The sequence below is a fragment of the Sus scrofa genome, chromosome 16 (assembly GCF_054392235.1).
Source record: "Sus scrofa isolate SSC_HxYL_T2T_F1_AM1 chromosome 16, Sscrofa_HxYL_maternal_Yorkshire_Landrace_v2.0, whole genome shotgun sequence".
Taxonomy (NCBI): Eukaryota; Metazoa; Chordata; class Mammalia; order Artiodactyla; family Suidae; genus Sus; species Sus scrofa.
In genome coordinates, this window is record NC_139398.1 from 36,249,004 (window position 1) to 36,273,640 (window position 24,637).

General features: G+C 38.2%; 1 protein-coding gene across 4 annotated transcripts in view; it reads right to left on the reverse strand.

Annotated features, from left to right (window-relative positions):
• RICTOR (RPTOR independent companion of MTOR complex 2) overlaps positions 1-20,771 on the reverse strand; it is a 140,120-nt gene extending 119,349 nt beyond the window's left edge. For 2 of the 4 annotated variants that reach the window (XM_085002122.1, XM_085002121.1), the window contains exons 1-3: positions 20,701-20,771; positions 20,482-20,529; positions 12,021-12,062 (exon numbers count right to left, since the gene is read on the reverse strand). Coding sequence is in view for 2 of the 4 variants with exons in the window: in XM_003359762.6 (XP_003359810.4) it covers positions 20,482-20,529; positions 20,701-20,749 (97 nt within the window). In the remaining 2 variants the exon portion in view is untranslated. The remainder of the gene's footprint in view (positions 1-12,020; positions 12,063-20,481; positions 20,530-20,700) is intronic. The other 2 variants (XM_003359762.6, XM_005672429.4) reach the window with 1 other exon arrangement.
• Positions 20,772-24,637: the final 3,866 nt, after the last annotated feature.

The following is a 24,637-nucleotide window of genomic DNA, read 5'->3' on the forward strand; positions in this document are numbered from 1 at the left end:
TCTCTAACAAACCTTCTGGTGGACTATATTTCATGTACTGTCACAATTCATTGCTGGCAGAATGAAGCATGTCCTGTGTGAATCCACAGGGAGAAGACAGTGGTTTGTGCCTGGTTTCTCCTACATTTCACCCCAATGTAACTTTTCTCTTTGCTGATTTTGCTTTGTATCCTTTTGCCATGAGTCTTCCAAGCAAATTATTTAACCCCAGGAGAGGACTTCCAAAGCATTAAAGTTTGAGAAATACTGTTCTAGAGCTTAAGTACAAGACTTGAGGAGTGTGGCCTTACCCTTGGGCTAGAGCAAGACGAGGAGTCCATTAGGCAAAAAGTTAGACCTTAGGATACACTTAGAAGAACACTCATCCAACAGAGCCAGAGAGCAAAGAAAAATTTCTCTGGATAAAGCTGAAAACAAAAATAAAACAAATAAAAAGAGACTTCTCTGAGACTGTGAAGCCAAACACAGGCATCTTTGGAACCTAGACATATTCTTTTGGACAATCCAAAAAAATCCCAATGTAAGGAGTTTAATTTTTCCTTTTTTAAATTTTTTTGTTAAAGTACAGTTGATTTACAATGTTGTGCCAATTTCCACTGTACAGCAAAGTGATCCAGTCATACATATATACATCCCCTTTCTTACATTTATCTTCCATCATGGTCTATCCCAGGAGACTGGATGTGGTTCGTTGTGCTATATGGTAGGACCTTGGTGTTTATCCATTCTAAATGTCATAGATACATCCATCTATGACATTTAGATGTAATAGCCATTCTAAATGTAATCTACTAATCCCAAACTACCAGTCCATCCCACTCCCCCCTCTTCCCCCTTGGCAACTACAAGTCTGCTCACTATGTCTGTGAGTCTGTTTCAGTTTTGCAGATAGGTTCACTTGTGCCATATTTTAGATTCCACATGTAAGTGATACCATATGGTGTCTCTTTCTGACTTATTTCACTTAGTATGGTAATCTCTAGTTGCATCCATGTTGTTGCAAATGGCATTATTTCATTCTTTCTTAAGGCTGAGTAGCATTCCAGCGTATATATATGTACCACATCTTCTTAATCTGTTCATCTCTTGATGGACATTTAGCTTGTTTCCATGTCTTTGCTATTGTGAAAAGCGCTGCTGTGAACACAGGGTACGTGCATATGTATTTTTATTCTTTTAGGGCCACATCTGCAGCAAATGGAAGTTCCTGGGCTGGAGGTTGATTCAGAGCTGCAACTGCCAGCCTATGCCCCAGCCACAAAAACAAAGGATCCAAGATGCATCTGCAACCTATGCCCCGGCTTGCAGCAACACAGGATCCTTAACCCACCGAACAAGGTCAGGAATTGAACCTGCAACCTCATGGATACTAGTGGGTTCTTAACCTGCTGAGCCACAACAGGAACTCCTATGTTTGAATTATAGTTTTGTCCAGATGTATGCCTAGGAAGTAAGATTGCTAGATGGTGGTTCTACATTTAGTTTTCTGAGGAACCTCCATACTGTTTTCCAGAGGGGTTTTACCAATTTATATTTCCACCAATAGTGTAGGAAGCTTCCCTTTTCTCCATTTTCTTTAGCATTTATTTTTAGACTTATTAATGATGGCAATTCTGACCAGTGTGAGGTGGTACCTCATTGCAGTTTTTTGGTCTTGTTTTTTTGGGTTTTGTTTGCTTTTGCTTTTTAGGGCTGCACCCGAGGCACATGGAGGTTCCCAGGCTAGGGGTCTAATGGGAGCTATAGCTGCTGGCCCACACCACTGCCAGAGCAACGCCAGATCCTTAACCCACTGAGCGAGGCTAGGGATCAAACCAGCAAACTCAAGGCTCCTAGTCAGATTCATTCCCACTGAGCCACAACAGGAACTCCCTCATTGTAGTTTGGACTTGAATTTCTCTAATAATTAGTGATGCTGAGCATCATTTCATGTGCGTTTTGGCCATCCATATGTCTGCTTTGGAGAAATGTCTATTTAGGTCTTTTGCCCATTTTTCAAGTGGATTTTTTTGTTGTCATTGAGTTGTATGAGGTGTTTGTATATTTTGGATATTAAGGTGTTTATATAGTAAGGCCTTGTTGGCTCCATCATTTGCAACTATTTTCTCCCATTCCCTAAGTTTTCTTTTTGGGTTTTTTTTAATGTTTTCCTTTGCTGTGCAAAAGTCTGTAAGTTTAGGTCCCATTTGTTTTTGTTTTTGTTTTTATTGCCTTGGGAGACTGACCTAAGAAAACATTTGGCACAGAATGTTTTGCTTATGTTCTCTTTTAGGATTTTTATGGTGTTATGTCTTATGTTTAAGTCTTTAACCTACTGTGAGTTTACTTTTGTACCTGGTGTGAGGGTCTGTTTTATTTTCATTGATTTACATGAAGCTGTCCAATAATCCCAGCATCACTAGCTGAAGAGACTTTTTCCCATTTTATAGTCTGGCCCCCTTTGTCAAATATTAACTGACTGTAGTGTCTGGGTTTATTTCTGGGTCTCTATGCTGTTCCATTGATCCATATGTCTGTTTTGTACACTACCACACTGTCTTGATTACTGTAGCTGTGTAATATTGTCTGAAGTCTGGGAGAGGTATGCCTCCTGCTTGTCCCCCGCCCCCCCAAGATTGCTTTGACAATTCTGGGTCTTTTATGGGTCCATATAAATTTTGGGAATATTTGTTCTAGTTCTGTGAAAAATGTTATGGGTAGTTTGATAGGAATTGCATGAAATCTATAGATTTCTTTGGCTAGTACAACCATTTTAACAATATTAATTCTTTCAATCAAGGAACATGGAATATCTTTCCATTTCTTTGAATCCTCTTTAATATCCTTGATTAATGTTTTATAGTTCTCAGCATGTAAGTCTTTCACTTCCTTGGTCAGGTTTATTCCAAGGTATTTAATTTTGGGGGAGACAATGTGATTTTTGAAAGGTGTTTTTTAATATTCCTTTTCTAATTTTTCATTGTTAGGATTCAGAAATCCAACTTAGTTCTGAATGCTAATCTTGTACCCTGCCACTTTAATGAATTCATTGATCAGTTTGAATAGTTTTTGTGTGGAATCCTTAGAGTTTTCTATATATACTATCATGTGATCTGCAGAGAGTGACAATTTCACCGCTTTTCTTCCAATTTGGATACCTCTTCTTTTCTTTTTTCATCTGATTGCTGTGGCTAGAATTTCCAATACTATGTTGAATAAAAGTGGTGAGAGTGGGCATCCTTGTCTTGTTTCAGATTTTAGCAATAAGACTTTCAGCTTTTCTCCACTGAGTATTATACTGGCTGTAGGTTTGTCATAAATTGCTTTTACTATGTTAAGGTATGTTCCTTCAATACCCACTTTGGTAAAGAGTTTTTATAATGAATGGATGTTGGATTTTGTCAAATGCTTTTCCGGCATCAATTGAGATGATCATATGGTTTATGACTTTTCTTTTGTTAACCTGGTATATGACAATGATTAATTTGAGTATGGTGAATCATCTTTGTGAACTTGGGATGAATTCCACTTGATTGTGGTGTATGATCTTTTTTTAGGTGTTGCTGGATTTGGTTGGCTAAAATTTTCCTGAGAATTTTTTCATCTATATTCATCAAAGATATTGGCTTATAATTTTCTCTTTTGGTAGTAATCTTTGTCTGGTTTTGGAAGAAGGGTGATGGTGGCTTCAGAAAATATCTTTGAGAGTTTTCCATCTTCTTCAATCTTTTGGAAAAGTTTAAGAAGGATGGGTATAAGTTCTTCTTTGTATGTTTAGTAGAATTTGCCTGTAAAGCCATCTGGTTCACAGACTTTGAGGATTTTAATTTAAAGTAGCCCTTGGTCTACTATACTCCCAGGCAGCAAGAAGAAGCAAATTCAATCATCAACCACCACCCCAACCCACACATCTACCCAAATAGGTAACCACCCTCAGCCCTAACCTAAAAAATTTCAGTGCACAAGCAAAAATCATAAATATTGAAAGAAACATGAAAACAAGCCACTATCAAGAGAAACAATAAACAATCTAAAAAGACTAAATATTTGAATTACTATATAATACAAACAATAAAATAATTATGTTTTATACATCTAAAGAAGGGGAGGTTGGCAAACTTGTTCCATAAACATTCAAGCTGTAAATATTTAGGCTTTGAAGGCTTCATCGCAAATATTTAACTGAACAGTTACAGCATCAAAGCAGCCAGAGACAATACTTAAATGAGGATGGTTATCTACCAATAAAGCTATTTACAAATGCAGCATCTGTAAGTCTTATTTGCAAGATTTGCGAACCATAACTTGCAAACCCCTGGTTTAAAGGAAGAAAGGATAGAAAATACGAGACTCAAAATTTACAAACATCCAAACAGAACTTCTTGAAACAAAAATATCCTAATTGAAATGAAAAATTCAATGGGGGGATAAACAGAATAAGCACAGCTAAGGGGAGAACTAATCAACTGAAAGCTATTTCTGAAGATATTATACAGAACATGGACCCCAAGAAAAAAGGAAACAAAATACATGAAAGAGTTTAAAAAACAAGAAAGATAAGAGATTACTCTTTAACTTATGTTTAATAAGAATTCCTAAATAAGATAAAATGTAGGAGATATAATACTTGAAAAGTCAAAGACTGAGAACTTTTCAAAATTATTCAAAAACATGACAAATACTTTGAATCAGGATGCCTAATACATCCCAAAGAGGACAAACAACCATCTAAACACATATTTCTCAAAATGTTTAAGAACAAAGCAAAAGAAATAATACAGACCGAAAAGATAGATTATGCAGACAGAAAAAACAATTTGATAGTTTACTTTTTACACATTTAAAAAAATTAAATCAAAAGTGTGCGAACCTTGTATGAACTATGACACAAAATGATATATGTAAGGCAATCAGGAAAATGTGAACATTAAAATATTAGAAATGAAGAAATTATTGTTAATTTACAAATGTTCACATGTTTACTGTCTGTGTTCTCCCCACTAAGACATAAACTCCTCAAAGGCAGAGACTCAATGTTTTTCATCACTAAACCACCAGCAAAGGAATAGTACCCAGCACATAAACATAAATAAGTATTTGTCAACTGTGACTGAGAGAGGCAGGAGTGAACAAATTATAAGAAAGGTAAAATATACTACAGATGCTCAAAGAAGGAAGATATTCAACCCTACTGAAGAAATTAACTGTAGAAAACTTGTTTCTAGAGTGAAGAGAGTAAACTGGGAAAAGATAGAACTAGAATAGGCATAGTAGTTATGAAGCCAATGCAATCACCCAAGAAAGGAACTGAGGCCTGAAAAGGCATGACAACAGAAATGGAAACAAACAAACAAACAAAAAAGAAAAAAAAAAGAAAAAACAGGAGTTCCAGTCATGGCTCAGCGTGACTATGATCCATGATGTTCCATCCCTGGCCGAGCTCAGTGGATTGGGGAATCTGGCATCGCTGTGAGCTGTGGTGTAGGTCAAAGACGCAGCTCAGATCTGGCATTGCAGTAGCTGTGACGTAGGCCAGCAGCTATAGCTCTGATTCTGACCCCTAGCCCGGGAACCTCCATATGTCGAGGGAGCGGCCCTAAAAAGCAAAAAAAAGAAAAAAAAATTATCAGTGTTTCAGAGATAAAATAATTATCATCTGGTTACAGATTTCATGTGTAGAATAAGGACAAAGAATGGGGCTAAAATGTCTCCTCGTGTCCCCTGGGGGGCCTGGCCCAATTAAAGTACTGCTCTTAAAACCCAGATGGAAAATACAGAAAGATTTTTAGAATAATAAAATAATTAGTGAGTGTGAAAGAAAGCTTGATATACATGACTCCATGGTAAAGATGTTAAATAAGCAGTGGAAAAAACTGGTCTAGAGCCCTCAAACCAAACACAAATTTGATAGTCACTCATTCAGCCAATAAAGATTTACTTATAAAGCATATTTAATGTGCTGAGGCTGTTCTAGGCACTGAAGATAAAATGGTGAACAACAAAAAGTGCTTGTCTTCACATACACTCTAGGGAGACAAATAATACTGTAATTAGCAGTTATGACAGGGTTACAGAAGAAAACAACATAAAAAAACAGAAAATGACGGAGATGAGGGCTACTTCAGATAAGAATGATAAAAGAAGGCCTCAGTGCACCCATTTTAAAGAGAGTTAAGGAGTTCCCACTGTGGCGCGGGATCCAACCCGGGTCTGCAACCTACACCACAGCTCATGGCAATGCCGGATCCTTAACCCACTGAGCAAGGCCAGGGATCGAACCCGCAACTTCATGGTTCCTAGTCGGATTCGTTAACCACTGTGCCACAGTGGGAACTCCTTAACTCTCTTTAAAATGGGTGCACTGAGGCCTTCTTTTATCATTCTTATCTGAAGTGGCCCTCATCTCCATCATTTTCTGTTTTTTTTATGTTGCTGTGGCTGTGGTGTAGGCCGGTGGCTACAGATCCAATTCGACCCCTAGCCTGGGAACCTCCATATGCTGTGGGAGCGGCCCTAGAAAAGACTAAATAAATAAATAAAGACAGTTAAATGAAGTGAGAGAGGAAGGCTACCAAGATTAGGGGAAGAATAACCCAGACAGGATGTTACAAAAGTACAAAGGCTCTGAAAAGAGAAAATGGATAGGAATGAACAGCAAGAGGCTGTTTTGCCAAATATAGTAAACAAAAGAAAAAGAGTTAGGGAGTTCCCATTGTGGCACAGCGGAAGAGAATCTGACTAGGAACCATGAGGTTACAGGTTTGATCCCTGGCCTTGCTCAGCAGGTTAAGGATGTAGTGTTGCCATGAGCTGTGGTGTAGGTCACAGACGCAGCTCGGATCTGGCATTGCTGTGGCTGTGGTATAGGCCAACAGTTGAGCTCTGATTTGACCCCTAACCTGGGAACCTCCCTATGCTTTGGTGTGGCCCTAAAAAGCAAAAAAAAAAAGAAAAGAAAAGAAAAGAAAAAGAGTTAGGAAATAAGAATGCAGTAAGGAACCCAGGGACTAGATATAATGGCAGGCATCACATATATAGTGGTTGCCTATTTTTTAGAAAAATTAACTCATCAAACATATTCCAGTAGTTAATACAGTGCTAAAACATAGCAGGCACTCAAAAAATTCTTTTCAAATTAATGAGTGAATAAATCAATGAATTAATAAATTACCACTACATTTGAGCCCAATTTATGTTTAAACATTTCCTGAACTCCAATTCATCCCAGAGGACAAATCAAATTATCAATTCACAGATCTATAATATAAGCTTTAGTAATCTTCAGAAGCAGAATTTTTAATGTTTTGAACATCACAACCAGAACAAGTATATGCCTTTCCAAGAGGACTGCTTAGAAGGAAAACAAATCTACTTTAATGGAAAATATTTCTAGATTGTCTGCTAAAACACACCATTTGATAAATCCTTTATTATTTGTAATGTTCTGATAATCAAAATAGCATTTTTGACCAAAATATCATCTTAGACCAAGTTCTGATCATGACAGCCAACAGTTTACCACACTAATTCAGCTCTATGCTAGGAAAAATCATTTAAAACAGTTGGAAATAATATGTACCAGTATGTACAAGAGCAATAATTAACATAATCCTGAAAAACACGGTTAAAAATATAGATTTGCTGCATTTTGCCATTCCTGACTGGTAGAATCAAACAAGCAATCACTCAAAATTCATCACTAAAAACAAGTATTCTTTTGGTAGCTAATAATCCACACACAGTTTAAATCTGTTCACTGAACTAAACAGTCTAGACTCAGAACCAGCCAGGATATCCCAAGGTTATTTAAATGTTCCCACTTTCAGGGAATTCCAAAGTCACTGGTTTTCATACTTCCAAAGAGTAAGATGCATAAAAATATTTTAAATGAAGTGAATACAAATATTCTTAAAATTATCAACATTTACAAAATACATTTCATCAAAACCTTTTCACCTTCAGATATTTTTGTTTCACTTTCACATTTACTCTTGCTTTTGCACACTGAAATAAGTGTTCTTTATTCTGCTAATCTAGTCTAAGCACACATTGCCAAGTTGCTTTCAAGTATTAAATCAATTTCCTAAGCAATACTCAATTATAATTTCTTAGGGATATGCACCAAGAGATGGGCAGTGAATCTTTTTTCTAACAAAGCATCACCAACTCATACAGCAAAAAATAATTCAATGAAGGATTAAGTAAAAAAATTTAAAAATTAAAATTTATTTTAAATCAAGGAATATAAAACACTATCAAGTACACAAAAAGAAAAATATGGTCCATTTCTAAAGCAAGTCTTATTACAGTAAAGAGTCACCAGAAGATCACAAATAGAAAAAGGAAATAAAGGAGTTCCCGTCGTGGCGCAGTGGTTAACGAATCCGACTAGGAACCATGAGGTTGCGGGTTCGGTCCCTGCCCTTGCTCAGTGGGTTAACGATCTGGCGTTGCCGTGAGCTGTGGTGTAGGTTGCAGACGCGGCTCGGATCCCGCGTTGCTGTGGCTCTGGCGTAGGCCGGTGGCTACAGCTCCGATTCAACCCCTAGCCTGGGAACCTCCATATGCAGTGGGAGCGGCCCAAGAAATAGCAACAAACAACAACAACAACAAAAGAGACAAAAAGACAAAAAAAAAAAAAAAAAAAAAAAAAAAAGAAAAAGGAAATAAAAATCAATGAGAAAAATTCGGGGGAAAAAAAAAAAAAACCCAAGGGAAAGACGGAGAAACAATCACACAGACACTTTATAACTATTAATGAGGTCTTTCACATGAGAATATTATTGATGTGGGAACCAAAGGAGGTTTATCATCCTCCTTTTTTCTCCATAGAAATACTAAGCTAATTTTGAATCATTTCACTTAGGTCAACACAAAACTTTTTTGTTTTTTTGGCTGCACTCAGGCCAGGGATAGAACCGTGCCACAGCAGCAACCTGAGCCACAGAGAGTAACAATGCTGCATCCTTAACTCACTGAGCCACAAGGAAACTCCAACACAAAACTTTTACTGGATTGGCATTCTAGTTTTTCTAACTTTATAACACATACCTTTGAACTCTTTACAGTGATCTGATTATCTACACTTTATACAGTCATTCATGAAAAAAATTAAAGAAAAAATTCACCTATCTAGATACTCTAATGGCTAAAACTTATTAAAAAGTCACGCTGAAGAGGAAAAAGAGATATTGAGAAAGTAATTTTTTTTTTAATTTTAAGTTGAAATTAGCTTAATTGCTCCAGACTTGAACTAATATAAATCCACTGCCCATACAAATGGAAAATAAAAAATCCATACACATCATGACATACATGACACACATAAGCAGACCTGGGTATTAACTCTGGAGTTCCTGTTGTGGTACAGTGGAAACAAACCCGACCGGTATTCATAAGGATGCACATGGGTTCGATCCCGGCCTCACTCATTAGGTTAAGGATCCAGCATTACTGTGAGCTGTAGTGTAGGTCACAGACCCGCCTGGATCCCACACTGCTGTGACTGTGGTGTAGGCTGGCAGCTGCCGCTCCTGATTCAACCCCTAGTTCCATATGCCTTGAGTGTGGGGGAGCCCCACACAACCCCCGAGCAAAACAAAACAAAACAAAAACAACAACAAAAAAAAACCTCTAGAAATTATAACCTATAGTAATAAAATAAAAACACACATAGATCATTATAAATAAACAAGGTAGGAAATAGCTATTTGAATTCAAATATCCCATAACCATGATTTTACACTAAGATTTTGTGTGACAGATGATTAAAATCTTATCTACAACTCATTTTCTAAATAAAACATTCCCACCATATCCCACTTGCCAACCCAAATATTGCTGTAGAGTTAAAGGTTAGAGCTACAGCTCACCTACCTCCAAACACTGGAGTCTTCTCACACTTTCTGCAATTTTATTCTCCTCAGTTTTTCTTTTCCTTGGGGGAGGGGACTGGTGGTGATGGTGGTGTGGTCAAGGTTAGGGAGTGTATTACACAGAATTATGAGTGGGGAAAAAAGGGCAATTAAAAGTTTTAGTGTATGAGGGATGAACATTAAGCATGGAAATTATCATCAATATTTTAAGATGTGATTTTCTCAAAGGATGAAACTATTGATAAAAATATATATGTATAGACATGTAAAAATAGTTAAATACACTTTTATCTGGCAGGCTGTTTCTTCTTAGCACCTTAAATTACTTGGCAGAGAGCTTCTGTCTTTCTTTCCTATTTATTATAAGAAACAGATGAAATTACACTAAGTTCTGAATAAGATTACTAAAATCCCTGCAAGTGGTAGTTCAACTCTCATTTTACTCCTTTAATAGAGTGTTAATTTCCCCAAACACTGTTTATCTTTTATCCAAATAACTAGAGGGTAGGGTGTCTGGATTTGGTAATGAAACATTCCATATTTTTCGGAATAATCTTAAAATACTGTCAAACCTCATGTTTAAAATTTGAAACCAGGAAATATGGTCATTGTATTGTGAAAAATGACAAAAAACACTATCCATCCCACTCAGACTCTCTATTTCCAAACTGCACAGATCTAGAAATAAGTTTGACACAAATTTACAGAGCCCTTTGAACATGCACTATTAATGAAGGGGAGAGGAGACACATATACTGCAAAACAATGGAAGGAAAAAAATCATTTTCCCTTGGATTTGGAATGCAGCCAAGCATCTTTCTACTCATAGTCACAAGCACACAATTACTTCACAATATGCCTAAAATCTCAGTCTAGTCCAGCACTACCTTTAAAGGTCTGAAAAATCCCTATGAAATATAATCAATCATCTATAGTTAAGAGAGAGTTATATGCAGAACTCATCACCAACTTTTTCTCAACATTATCCTCAAATACTGAATAATACGCCAGGAATATGTTAGTTCACAAAATTAAGTACAATTTTTTAAAACACTGATTCAGAGTTTTAACTATTCAAATGCTCCTTTTATGCAAAGTTTTTACAGGTATCAACACTTAACATCAGATCTTTCCTCTAGGTCATTCCTTAACTATCTCCCATATTTTTCTGAATTCCTCTGGCTTTTGATTCCTTTATAAAAATAACTGGCAGGTGCTTTAAATACTGCTGTCTTATATGATGTAGATATAGCCCAACTATAACAGAAACTCCTTGAAGTCAAGGGTTATGCCTTCCTGATTCACATGAACACTTACTAACCTGATAATATGTTTATAAAAAATATGCTGACTGACAAACCAGTACGAATCCAAATTTTTCAGCATTTGGGATTAAAAACAAACAAAAAAAGGCAAAATAATTGAAGGAGCCAGATTTTTTAAAATCTAGGTAATTAAGGTTAAAACTCTTCTGTATTACTAAACTCAACTGACTCCTTGAACAGTTATGTTTGAAGCCTTGGCATAGTTTCAACTTTATTATATTTTATATAAATTCCATCATTACTAGGCACATTGCTCAGTTTATGCAATTTTTCTAGCTAAACAAATGTGTAAGAGGAATTTTAAAAATGTACTTAGGTTTGGGTACTCTCTCAACCCTATGACTCTGAACATACGAATATTATATTCAGCTAGTTTTACACAGTTATTTTCAATTTAGTTTGGCATCTTATAACTGTATAAGTAAATTCAAATGTAATTTTTAAGTAGCGATTAAGCTTTAACCTGGCCACACTAACAAAAATGCACAGATAATACAAAACAATGTATGATCCAAAAAGCATTAACAGTCAACTCTCAATTATTCATATGTGGATTATCTATGAATATTTTAGCCTGTTTAAGCCCACTATTCTAAGAGTATTTGCATAGAAAATAAAAACTGATGCTAATAATTCAAATAAAAGATACAGCAATCTATTGTAGGGGGGGAAAGAATATAAAATCTTCCCAAGCCACATATAAATAATGCTATTTAGATTGTATATTTAGCACTGTTCCACCATTATTCACCTTTTTATTAAGTGTAGGTAACTGAGAGTGGACTGTATTTAGCTTGGTGACAGAGGTACAGATACACAGGCATGCAAACCATTCACTCACCCCACTGTGCTTTTCACAGCCCTATTTTCAGTAGCCTGAGACCTGGGAGGGGGGAGGAGGCAGCAAGTCACTGCAGATGATCACTTAAAAGGAAACTGAGAGTTGACCATAATTTACATTTTAAAGAGCTATGAAATACCATACTCCTACATGTATTCATTGCTGCTTATGGGGATCTCTCTCATGGTAATTTAACAAGTGACTTAACAAGACTTTCTCTTTAACTTTCAATATACCAGAAGTATCATGATATCTGAGAGTCACAAAGAATGAAGACTTTGAAAGTGCTACACATATAAAGCAATATGCAGTTTAGAGATCAGGAAACTGAACCCCAGAGAGGTTAAAGAGCATGCCAAGCTCATCCTCAGATTAAGGAATAACTGAGTTCTCCATACTGCAGCTTTGGTGCTATAGTCTCAATCCCTTCAACCCCAAACTCTCCTCCGGGCTTCAAAGATCACAATCATGATAATTTTTAACTTTCCTCTCCTTCGTTGGTCCCTTTCTTCTTATTGATTCCCTTGCTCTGACATATATGCTAATCAGCTTATCCTCCAACAATCAAATCTTCAGCTCATTCTCTATTTACATTCTTTCCTCCTGGAGGTCCTAAGCAGAGAAGAATCAGATCACAAGTTTAGAACAACTACAAAAACATTCATTCATTCTAGCATTTGCTGCTACCTCTTGTACATCTCTGAGAGTCAATCACCTGAAACTCAAAATGCAAAGCTGAACTTATCTCTTCTAAAACGATTTCTCCATTTTTTTCACTTTTTTTTCATCACTTTTATTGTTCTTAAAGAGGTTAGTCTGCAAACCTAAAATACTCCTTTTGTTTTTATTTTTATGGCTGCACTTGAGGCATATGGAATTTCCCAGGCCAGGGGTCAAACAGGAGCTGCAGCTGCAGTCTACACCACAGCCACGGCAACAGCAGATCTGAGCTGCATGCTTGTGCCAACACCAGATCCTAACTCACTGAGTGATGCCAGGGATCAAACCCGCATCCTCAGAGAGACAATGTTGGGTTCTTAACCCACTGAGCACAAGGGGAACTCCTAAAATACTCCTTCGCTTCTTTTTTTTTCTTTTTTTTTTTTTTGCCTTTTCTGGAGCTGCACTCTCAGCATATGGAGGATCCCAGGCTATGGGTCTAATCGGAGCTGTAGCTGCCAGCCTACGCCACAACCACAGCAACACGAGATCCGAGCCACGTCTGTGACCTACACCACAGCTCACAGCAACGCTGGATCCTTAACCCACTGAGCGAGGCCAGGGATCGAACCCGCAACCCCATGGTTCTCAGTCGGATTCGCTGACCACTGGGCCATGACGGGAACTCCTACTCTTTCACTGCTACTCTCTTTTAGTACTGTACTCCTTTTCCCATCTCTCTCTCCATTCTTCCTTACGATAAATATTTTGGTTATTATTATTCAATATATGCTGGGGAAGAAGTTTAAGATCTAATGACAGAAAAACTGAACATAAAACTTAAGTAAGGTAATGCTAAGTGATATTCAGAAAGAAATAAAGATGTAGAAAAGTAGAGGAGGAAGCAATGAATTCTCACTGGAATGATAAGGAAAGATTCTTCCCAGAAGTGGCATTTGACTTAGACCCCAAAGAATTATGATTTCTCTAAAGAGTGCTCCAAATGGAATTCTACAGAAAAAAACAACCTATACAAGGTCAAACAGAAAATGTATGCCATGTGCAAGGAATAACAGTCATCTTTTAGTCTTTCACTAAAGCAAGGATTCTCAGCTGGGGCATAACAATCTCCAAGGGGGAAAAAAAAGAATGAAGAGGTAGGTACTTTAGGCTTAGCAAACTCTCCCCAGTGCCCTCTGAGAAACACTGTTTATAAAGAAGGGAGGGAGTGTGTTACACAAGCGAACGATGAAGAGAGGTAGATAGATTTCGAACAGCATGGTTAAGAGAGTACAGAAGTAAATAATTCTGGAATAAATCATAAAAGGCCATCAATGTCAAACTAAGAAATTTGGACTTTATTCTGTGAGCAAAATGAACATGTAAAGATCATATCTAGATTTCAAGGAAATAATCCTGGCAATCATATAGCACAGGGAGTTAAAAAAAAAAAAAAGTGAGAGAAAAGAGTATTTTACTATCATCCAAATGAGAGAATGAGGATGTGAACTAGACCAATGACAATGAGAACAGGAGAGACTGCATTCAGTACACATTTCAGAGGTAAAGTGAGAAAAAAAAAAAACATGGCAAATAAAGAGGATGAGCAATAGCTCTCTAGCTTGAATAACAGAGGATGATGGTGGTACCTAGAGATGAAAAGTGGGTGTGCCTTGGGGGTGCAAAATTTTACACATTACAAATCTGAATCTGAGATGATTACAGACATACTTGCTAATCTGTTTTGCAAACTTAAAAGAAAAAGTATTAATAAAAATATAACTATCATAACCATCTCAACTCATGGACTTTTGAAACCATAAGTGAAAACACTACTCAATAAGAGAGAGGAAAAGAAAATCAAGACCAGGAGTTCCTGCTGTGACACAACAGGATCAACATTCTTGGGAGCTCTGGGACACAGGTGTGGTCCCTGGCCCAGCACAGAGGGTTAAGGATCTGGCATTGCCAAAGTTGTGACTTAGGTCGCAACTGCAGCTTGGATCTGATCCCTGGCCCAGGAACTGTATATGTCACAGGGTGGACAATAAAAAAAAAAAAAAAAAATGAAATCAAGAATAGAATCTTAGGGCACACTTGCTTAAGGAGCTGAAGACCAGCCGGTAAACAAAAAGGGAGCAGCCTGAGACGTAGGAAAAGAACAGGAGTTGTAAGAATAGCAATAGTGTAGTGGCTACAAGTGCATGATCTGCAATTAGTCACTCACTAGCCTGTGACCCTGGCTTACCTTTCTGAATTTCAGGCTCTTAGAATCTTAAAGCCTATATCTTCAACTGTAAAACAAGGATAATAAGAGAACCTTAAAAATTTGTTGAAGATTAAGTAAAATAATATATTTCAGTGCCTGGAACAAAACTATTAATGCAGTAGTAGTACTAATAATAGAATGGGGAACCTAAAAATGCCAATGAATTTTGCATGAGGTTACCAGCATCCTTTAAGAAAATTTTATTTTTAGTACAAGGGGAAAGCTGTGCTTACAAGACTAAAGGGGTTAAGGAAGAAAGCTGTGGAATGAGGATAAACTACTCTGTGTGTAGGGCCTTCAAAAAAATAACTGTTTTGAAATCTTTGACTTATCATTTCCACATCTCTCACCGCCATCCCATGCCTAGCATAGTATCTGCTCCACATGAAGAATACAACAAATGTTTCCTGAATATGAGAAAACTGAGCCAAAGGAAGGAAGAAATGAAGAAGAAAGAAATCTGAGCTCTACCAAGAATCTTAGGGGAAAGAGTATCAGGAGCAAAAAATTCTTTCCCATTTTAGCCTTGGAAATGAACACGGATGCTTTATCCTCGTACTCAGGGAAAGAGAAGGTAAAGTAAAGGTGAAAATATAAAAGGGAGAAGACAAAAGGATTCACATTAGACAGCTTCTGTCTTCTTAATAAAGAAACAAAAGTTCTCTTCACAAAGTAGGAAGATTCCAAAGTCAGTTTAGAATCTGAAGAAAACAAATTAGTTGAAGGAGTTCCCATTGTGGTGCAGTGGAAACACATCCAACTAGCATCCACGAAGATGCGGGTTCTATCCCTGGCCTTGCCAGGAGCTGTGGTGTAGGTCTGTGGCATAGGTCACAGATGCGGCTCAGATCCCATGTTGCTGCAGCTGTGACACAGCCCAGTGGCCAAAGCTTCAATTCAACCCCTAGACTGGGAACTTCCATTTGCTTGTGGGTGTGGCCCTATAAAACAAAAAGAAAACAATTGACTGTCTTAGGTGCTTTTTAAGAAGGTTATCTGAATGATGCAGATTTGCACACTTTTTTATTTTGTGATTTTCTGTAGTTAGGAGATTACTCACATTGTTCAACCAGTTAGGCAAAACAAACGTTTACTGCCTTTTATATATTAAATGCTATACTAAGTGCTGGAGAAGTTAAAAAGAGAAAGACGTTACTCCCTTCTCAGGATTTTACTGGAACAGACATAAAGAAGTGGCTGCAATATGGAACAATAAATTAAACACAAGAAAGAGAAGTAGCCCTGTAGCAGCATGTGGAGATTGCCAGGCTAGGGGTCGAATCAGAACTACAGCTGCCGGCCTACGCCACAGCCATGGCAATGCAGATCTAGCTGCATCTGAGACCTACACCACAGCTCACAGCAACGCCAGATCCCCAACCCACTGAGTGAGGCCAGGTATCGACCCCGCAACCTCATGGTTCCTAGTCAGATTCGTTTCCACTGCACCACAGCAGGAACTTCCAATTTTTTTTTTTTTTGTCTTTTTTTTTTTTTTTTTTGGTCTTTTTAGAGCTGTACCTGCGGCACCTGGAAGTTCCATGGCTAGAGGTCAAAAGTGAAGTTCCCAGGCTAGGACGTTGCTCTTGGCAACACTGGATACATTGGATCCTTAATCCATTGAGCAAGGCCAGGGATTGAACCTGCATCCTGATGGATGCGTCAGGTTGGTTACCACTGAGCCACAACAGGAACTCCAAGACAGTCAAATTTTTTATTCTTACTAATGGAAAAGTAAGAGGGTTGTATATCACAAAAATATAAAACTCAGTACTTAAATTATATTCTAATGGTTATATTTGAATATATGTGTTTCCATGTCCTGGAAATTCACCTTGAACACAGCAATGAAATTATAATAGGAAGGGCTAGGATGAATACTCTCTTCAAGTTATTCAGTACCAGGAAGAGATGTACTACTGGACTGATAAAAAAAAAACAGACCATCCTTGCAGTGGAAGTGGTTAAGGAAAGTATTTTGATTTCAAAATAAATTTTGATGCGCAAAATAAGAAAGTACTTAATAATATCAATAGTAAATATAAGGGACTTTCACAAAAAAGTAGAACAGCTGTCTGAACAAACTGAAAGGAACAATTACCAATAAATTGACTATAAGATCTAGTACAATTACCAATAAATTGACTATAAGATCTAGTACAATTTAATTGTATCATATTTGTACCATAAATAACTGCAATTTATTATTGCTTAATCCATAAGCAATTTTTTACCGAAGCATATTTTATATATAAACCATAGCACTAACAGCAATATGAAAATCAAAGTACCTTAATACTCTCCTGGGCTTCAAGAAGTTTGCAAGGCTAAGAAATTTTCTGGAGTCAGGGAGAAAAATTCTATGGTTCTATCAAATAATATATCATATTTTATCTTAAATAAATGTAATAAATTTTTCTCCTCTTAGACCTAATAGAGGTAACCTCACAAACTACTTTTTACAATTGTTATATTCAAGAACCTATAGTGTTGTATGTCAATTACATCTTAATAAAATTGGAAGAAAAAAATGATCACAGTTGGGGTGGGGGCACAGAGAAAAACTGAGTGATCGGGGGACACAAAAGAGTTCCTTATATTTATAGACATATACTCACCTACACTTTATATATTGTGAAGCATTTAATAAATTTAAAATAAAAAAGAACTCTAGTTCAGACAGACTAAACCCAAGTAATTGTATATCTGCAAAAAACAAAAGCTTCAAAACCATAATTCCTTGTTAATGAGTTTATAATATTCAAATCAATCATTTGAAGCATTCTACCTGTGATATAAACAATTTTGATTTCATAGTGTGGGAAAGCAACTAACATTTAGTTAGCATTGCTCACAAAGTATCAGTGTAGTACTCGGAATATCTTTTCTTGTGTACTATAAACACTGGCTCATTTATTTCTCACATTCTTAACATTCAACAATAACTTCAAGTTAACCTCTCTCTTTTTTAAGCTGAAGAAAACCAGGAGTTAAGGTCAACTAACCTGCTCCAAATTAAGCAACCATTAAGTGTAACAGCTGAGATTACAACTCAGAGAACTACACAACTTTACAGTTTGCTCTCTTTTTCAGTACATTCGTGGCTCCTCTAGGAATTACAATGACCATGACCTCTATTTTAAAATGAACTTTGTTAGACAGCTACATTGAATTTCTCAAAGGTTACATAAAAATAATGAAAATGAGAGCAAACACTGCTTTAGCATTAAAAAAAAAAAAAAATTCAGTTAACCAAACTTTATCTAAATCATGCTGTAATCTAATCCACAAACAGCTGCCCTTCAGCTGTAACCCAGACTGCCCCACAGTTCTGAAACGGAATTAAACTAAAGTTTAATTCCTTATGAACTTTCTTCATGTTTGATCCACAAGCCTTCTTCTAACAATACAATGAATGTTGGTCAGAATAGTGATTTCTCAAACAACAAAGTCACTATACAATGAATCTAACTCAGATTATTTTTCTTATTAGAAACTTCCTTAAGATTTAGGAATACAGTTCTCTTTGCCTTCTTACTTAGTTGCATACAGCTTTTGCAATCAATTGGCAGTGTATATTTCATTCTAAATTGAAATACATTCTGTCAGGACAAGTAGAAATAGTACCTTCTGTACCTTTTATATTATCCTAAAAACATCTTGCACATAGGCGTTCACTAAAAAAGTAAATATACAGTTATCTATGAACTTGAGTAAAATTGGAGTAAACCAAAGTATCAAATTCAGACATAGCTTTTATTACCTGAAATTCTGATATCAGAAAAACCACTATACATAGGAATTCAGCAAAGTCAATTTAAAGCACAACTATAACATTTCTAGCACAACATACAAACTGGTTTTTAATGCACAGACTCGAGATCTAATAAATGCTCTTTTCACTTCCATCTAATCCATATGTGTATATATAAATTAAATCACTATTTACATCTGTTACAAAACTCAAATGCTAAATTGAGGCCTGTGGGAATTTTGCTTATTTTGTTAGGAAACTTACTAGAGCTATCTTCTTGCACATATACTTCAGACTTTTTGTATGTGTTATATATAGTCAAGTTTCCAAACTGTTACACAAAAGTCAAAAGTTTTACACCTCTCTACATTAATATTCAAACCGTCTGCTGAATAAAAAAAGTTCCAGTTAAGTGTATTAGTGATCTAATCAGTTGCCATTTCTATTACTTAAGCCCTATTTTATCTTAGAAACTCTTCTGCCTGTAAAAGGAACTAGTTCACACAAAAATAAGTCCCTGAATTTTCAGAATAAAATACTGTTAGAAAAATGTACTCTTGTAGCTAAATAAAAACTAGACTTTAGTTTACAAAACAGTAATCTTACTTTATGACATACAAAATAAAACGAATTAGAGAATGAGGTATGCTTTACGTATTAAATACAGAGATGAACCTCAACAGTGAGCCCACGTCTAACAAATACTGTAGATAAAATCATTATGCCAGGTAAAACGTAGATTAAAATTTTTAGTATTATGTATAATGTTAAAACAACTTTTTTTTTAACCTCCTAAAGTGTGTTTAAGATCTCAAAAAGGAAACTGATTCTGTACAGCTGAACCAGATTACACTCTAAGTTACAGCCAGCCGGTGTGAAGTAGGACTTCTTCGGAATCAATAGACCAAATCTTGTTTACCATGGAAGAGAAAAGAAAAATCTTGTGTATAACCACTGAATCCTCAGCAAGATATTGTCGAATAAACACCAGTACGGTGACTAATAGATGATACACTGGCCCGTAGCCGGATTAGGTCCTTAAAAATATAACTGGGGGTTACCCAGTTCCAAAGGTATAAACAAACCCATCGCCACTGCAGAAGGTAAACAATGAACCTGCAGCGAGGGTGAGGGGGCGGTCTTTGCCAACTACAGTCCCAGCCGCCCGAGAAAGGGAAACAGGAGGCAAATACAGCGTAAACCAGACACTTAGCAGAAATCACGGGCTCCAGGTTTCGCTACCGAGTTATCAATGCTGCGGGTCCCCGCAGCAGGGCGGTGGGCAAAAAGAAAAGCAGTCACGCAGTCGGCGAAGACCAAGACAGTCCGGCTTCGGCTATGGGGGACGAGGAGGGCAGGATGTGGTCGCTCTTCCCTCAGACATCCTCCGGCAACCTAAATAACAGTCTCTACCTCCCTCTGGCCGCCCCCGGGATTCGGCTGCTCGAGCTCCGGGATAGGAGGACCACGCTGCCTCTGGGGTCGAGAGAACCCAGTGGGTCGCAGGCTCCGCCGAGTCCCGCTCGGTCCTCCCCGGCACCCGCAGCACCCAGAGGCCCGGAGAAGGGCTCGGGGCGAGGAAAGCGGGCACCGAGAAGGGGGATGGGTCCGGCGAGACTGCCCGGGGCTTGGTTCCCGCGGGCCGGCAGGCGGGGCTCGGGCTCTGCTTCCCGCACCCCCGCGGGTCCCGTGCCGGGCCCGCCCCTGCCCGCGGCCCCTAGCCCCCGACTCCTCCCCAGTAGAACACCGTCGCCGGCGCCCGCGGCGCCCCGCGTTACCTCGGGTCAGGTCCAGCGGGACGTTCTCCTCGCCGCTGTCATTCCGCCCTGCGCGAAATAGACACACAGCCCCAATTAGGATTCGCTCCCAGGCCAGTGGCGGCAGCCCTGGCTCCGGCCAGCGCCCCGACTCGCCCCTCCGGTCCAGGGCCAGAGGGAGGCAAGTGCCAGGGGTGGCGGGCGCAGGGCGGTGAGGGGTGAAGGCTGCAGCAGACTTACCTCGTATTCGGAGGTTCTTCAGCGAGCGGCCGCGGCCGATCGCCGCCATATTGACGGGTTTCAGTCACAACACCGGAAACCTCGCCCAATCGCGCGAGAACCCCTTCCCCCTCCCCGCTCGCCGCGCCCGCCCCCCCGCGGCATTTCCCCCGCCCCTGCGCGGCAGCGGCGGCGGCGGCGGGCGGCGGGTGGCGGGTGGAGCCGGCTCCGCCTCGGGCGCGGAGGAACCGCGGTGACTACTTTGACTCTTGTTACAGTTCGTACGGAGCTCGTGCTCGTCTGTCCTAGAGCCAGCGGGTGCGGCGACACGCCCGGCCCTCTGGGAGTATGTCCGCCAGGAGGGGGCATTTCCCACGAGGGGAATCCCATTGATGCGAGTTTGCCGCGTGGAGGATGCTTCCTTCCAGCCGCCACGGAAACCGTAGTCAAAACCGACGCGAGGTGGGAGGAGGCCGGGATGCGCCGTGCTGGCCACCTGCTGAAACCATCCTGCAGGATTGTTTTCAAGCCCTGAGATAGCCCTTCTTCCTTACTCATCAGTTAAAAAACGTTTTTATTAAAGCAAAACAAACACTGCTCAGTTTGAACGTAACTAAATCCTGCCAGGAGTTGTTTTGCTCCAACCAAGTTAACACGTAACAAAGTTTGTTTTCCAACCTCGCTTTGACCGCTATGCTTGCACTTGCTCTTCGAAGCCACACTTGGCCAGGCTGGATTCTCTTAAGTGGAAGTGGTCGGGTGGAAGTTTTGTTTTCGACCGCCTGGCGCAGGACGCGAGAACTGTTTCAAGAAGTCTGGAGCGCAGGGTGGGGGTCCCTGGCAGTTGGTGGGATTTTTCCCGCGCACGCGCGGGCGCCAAGAGGCCAGGGGAGAGGGTTTCCTCCCTGCTTGGAACCAAGGAGAAGTGGCTGAGGGCTGAGTCCAGATTTTCCGTGTATGTGGCCAATGTAGATGTTGTGGCTTAATTTTTTTTATATAAATAACCTAACAGTTATTAAGTGTAGAAACTTTTGCATACATATGTATTATATAGACCTGGTCCCTGACCCAGCAACTTTCTCTTAATCTAAATAAACTTTTAAAGAAAGGGATGAGCGTTTTGTCGCCTCTTCTTCCTCTACACTTGTCCTTCTATTCTGTGAGACTGAAAGGTAGTTAGCAGGGGAGATACAGCCTTAACTACATCTCCTTTCTCAGCTTCCAGTTACTGCAGTGTCCAGCAAAAATGTGTTCAATAAATAATGTAGCTGAGTAAATGCCCTAGTTTCTTTCTTTGTATCAATTCTTTTTGCTGATAAAAATTTTTTTGAAGATACAGTCGTTAATAAAAAAACAATTGGAAACACTTAAATGACCAAAGGTAAGGATTATGCAAATTATTGCAGCCATTAAAAATGATATGCAAGTCTACCTTATAGGAAATAATGTTCATGGTATTAAATCAAGCAAGGATCACAAAAGTCCCTTTTTTATAAACACTTAAAATACGTAAAAGTATACTTTATAAAATATTCTACATATATTTGTATGGAGAAAAAGGTCTGAGATGTACATCAAAATGTTAACTATTTTTTTCCTTAAGTGGTAGAATTACACCATTTTGGTTTTTGTTTGTCTGTACTTTTTAAATGTCCTGTAATTAATACATATCAATTGTAATACAAGCACAAATTTTAACAGGAAAAAGCAGCATAGAGTAGCATCATCAGGTTAATAAAAGAGGAACACTGCCTCCGTAGGATACTATCCTCTGAATATTGCTGGTCCTTTCCTTATTAGATCTCCAATAAGGTATCTGCTGTTAATATTGCTCTTAGATTCAAGGATGTGGCACAATTATTTTTTAAAATGTCCTCTGACATTAATTACCAGCAGTAATTTTACTGACAACAAACTTGCTCCCTCTTAATGAAGTTTTTAAGTCTTGGTGAAAATTACATATTCTAATTAGAGCCCAAGGCAAAAATCACCAAACTTGAGGTCTGACTAAAACATTAAAAATTTTGTATTTTATTTCTTCATGTATCACATTTCACCATTTTAGAAATGTGGAAATTTATCAATGAAAATTCTACCAGATTTCTTAGAATTGTCCCAATTTTCAACTAACCTTTTATCCTATTTTTATAATTCCTATTTATTTTAAATTAACTCTTTCCCAGAACAATTTAACTTCATTTTCTTTCTCAGTCTTCCATGAAAGTTGAGTACAACGGATCCACTTTTAAATTATTTAGGATACAGGAGATCCTGAATCTAATAACCTTTCATCTTTATAATAATATATTGCTATTTAAAAATCATGATTGAATACTCCATCCCTTTCAGGAGCAAGAGAGAGAAAAAAAAAAATCATCTTTCTCCAAGACTTAAGTTTCATCTTACAATGAAAGTAGTCTTTTTTCCCTCTGTTACTATGTCAGTCATTTAATTGGCTCTGTTCTCCACATCTGTTCTTAAGGTGAATGACATTCTGAGAAAAAGAACACTTAGTGCTTGCAAATAACATTGAGCTAGGAAGCAGGAGTTTAGGTAAGTTTTAGTAAGGAATACATTTTACAATGTTGTATTTGCATTTTAAGCCATAATCCTACATTATTGATCTTAGCTTATTAAAATCTCTACCTTAGGAGTTCCCCTTGCGGCGCAGCGAAAACGAATCCAACTGGTAACCATGAGGTTGTAGGTTTGATCCCTGACCTCACTCAGTGGGTTACAGATCTGGTGTTGCTGTGGCTGTGGCATAGGCCAGCAGCTGTAGCTCAGATCAGACCCCTAGCCTGGGAACCTGCATATGCTGTGGTCGCAACACCAAAAAGCCAAAAAAAATTTTTTTAATAAAAATAAAATCTATGTTATCATCTAAACTTGCTAAGATCTAGCCTCTCCTCTTTTTGAAACTTGTTTTTTCTCTGTGTTTATTTTAGCCCACCCCTCTGTCTTACTCATTTTGTTTACTTCTTACTACTTCTCTAATTTTCCGGGTCATTTTGATTCTGATCTGGTCATTGAGAATGTGACTTCCTCTTCTTAGTTTTCATTTTCCAACTAGGTTTCATTTACTATGTGAAAGGCTTTTTTCTTGTACTATTAGTCACTGATAAAAAATGTTATATGAGATTAGGTCCAGGACCACACCTCTGAAATATTACTGCTTGATTCAGAAGATACAGTGATTCCATTGATAGTCACTCTGGGTTCTTGTCCCTGTTCTACCATACACAGTTAATAATTCTAGTTTATATACCAAATTATATGTTTCAGATACTGTGGCAGCACTGGACAGAAACAAAGCCTTGCCAAAATCTTAGTTCCCCTTATCTATCTGCCTTATTACATAGGCCATTCAAAGATAAGCAAGTGAAAAACCACATTTGGTCAGTCTATTTTTTAGTAGTTTCTGTTCTTAGTTAAACCACTCATTTAACATCTAGATAAAGGCCATTAAAATGGCAGGCGATGGGCTAAATTAAACAGGTCTTACAGACCTATAAGAGGGTTAATTATGAAGAGTCAGGCTTGCACAGCAGGAACTAGTCCCATAGTATTGTTCCTTTAAATTTGAATCTCTGGAGTTCCCTTGTGGCACAGTGGGTTAAGAATCTGGCATTGTCACTACAGCCTCTGGGGTCACTGCAGTGACATGGGTTTGATCCTGTGCCTGAAAACTTCCGAAATACCATGAGCACAGCCAAAAAAAAAATTGAAACTCTGTCGCAAAATCTCAAGTATATGTCATTTAAAAAAAATTCTCTAAGGTATAAAATCCCCCAGTGAAAGCAGTTTACATGAAGTATAAGCCTATGTTTGTGAAAGATGCATAAATTCATGAAATCTGGGTGGGTATGCATTAAAATTTAAACAATAATTATCTCTGGTTGGCAGAATTTTGAGTGATGTTATCTTTCATTTTAATTGTTCTAAAACAATGTTTTTA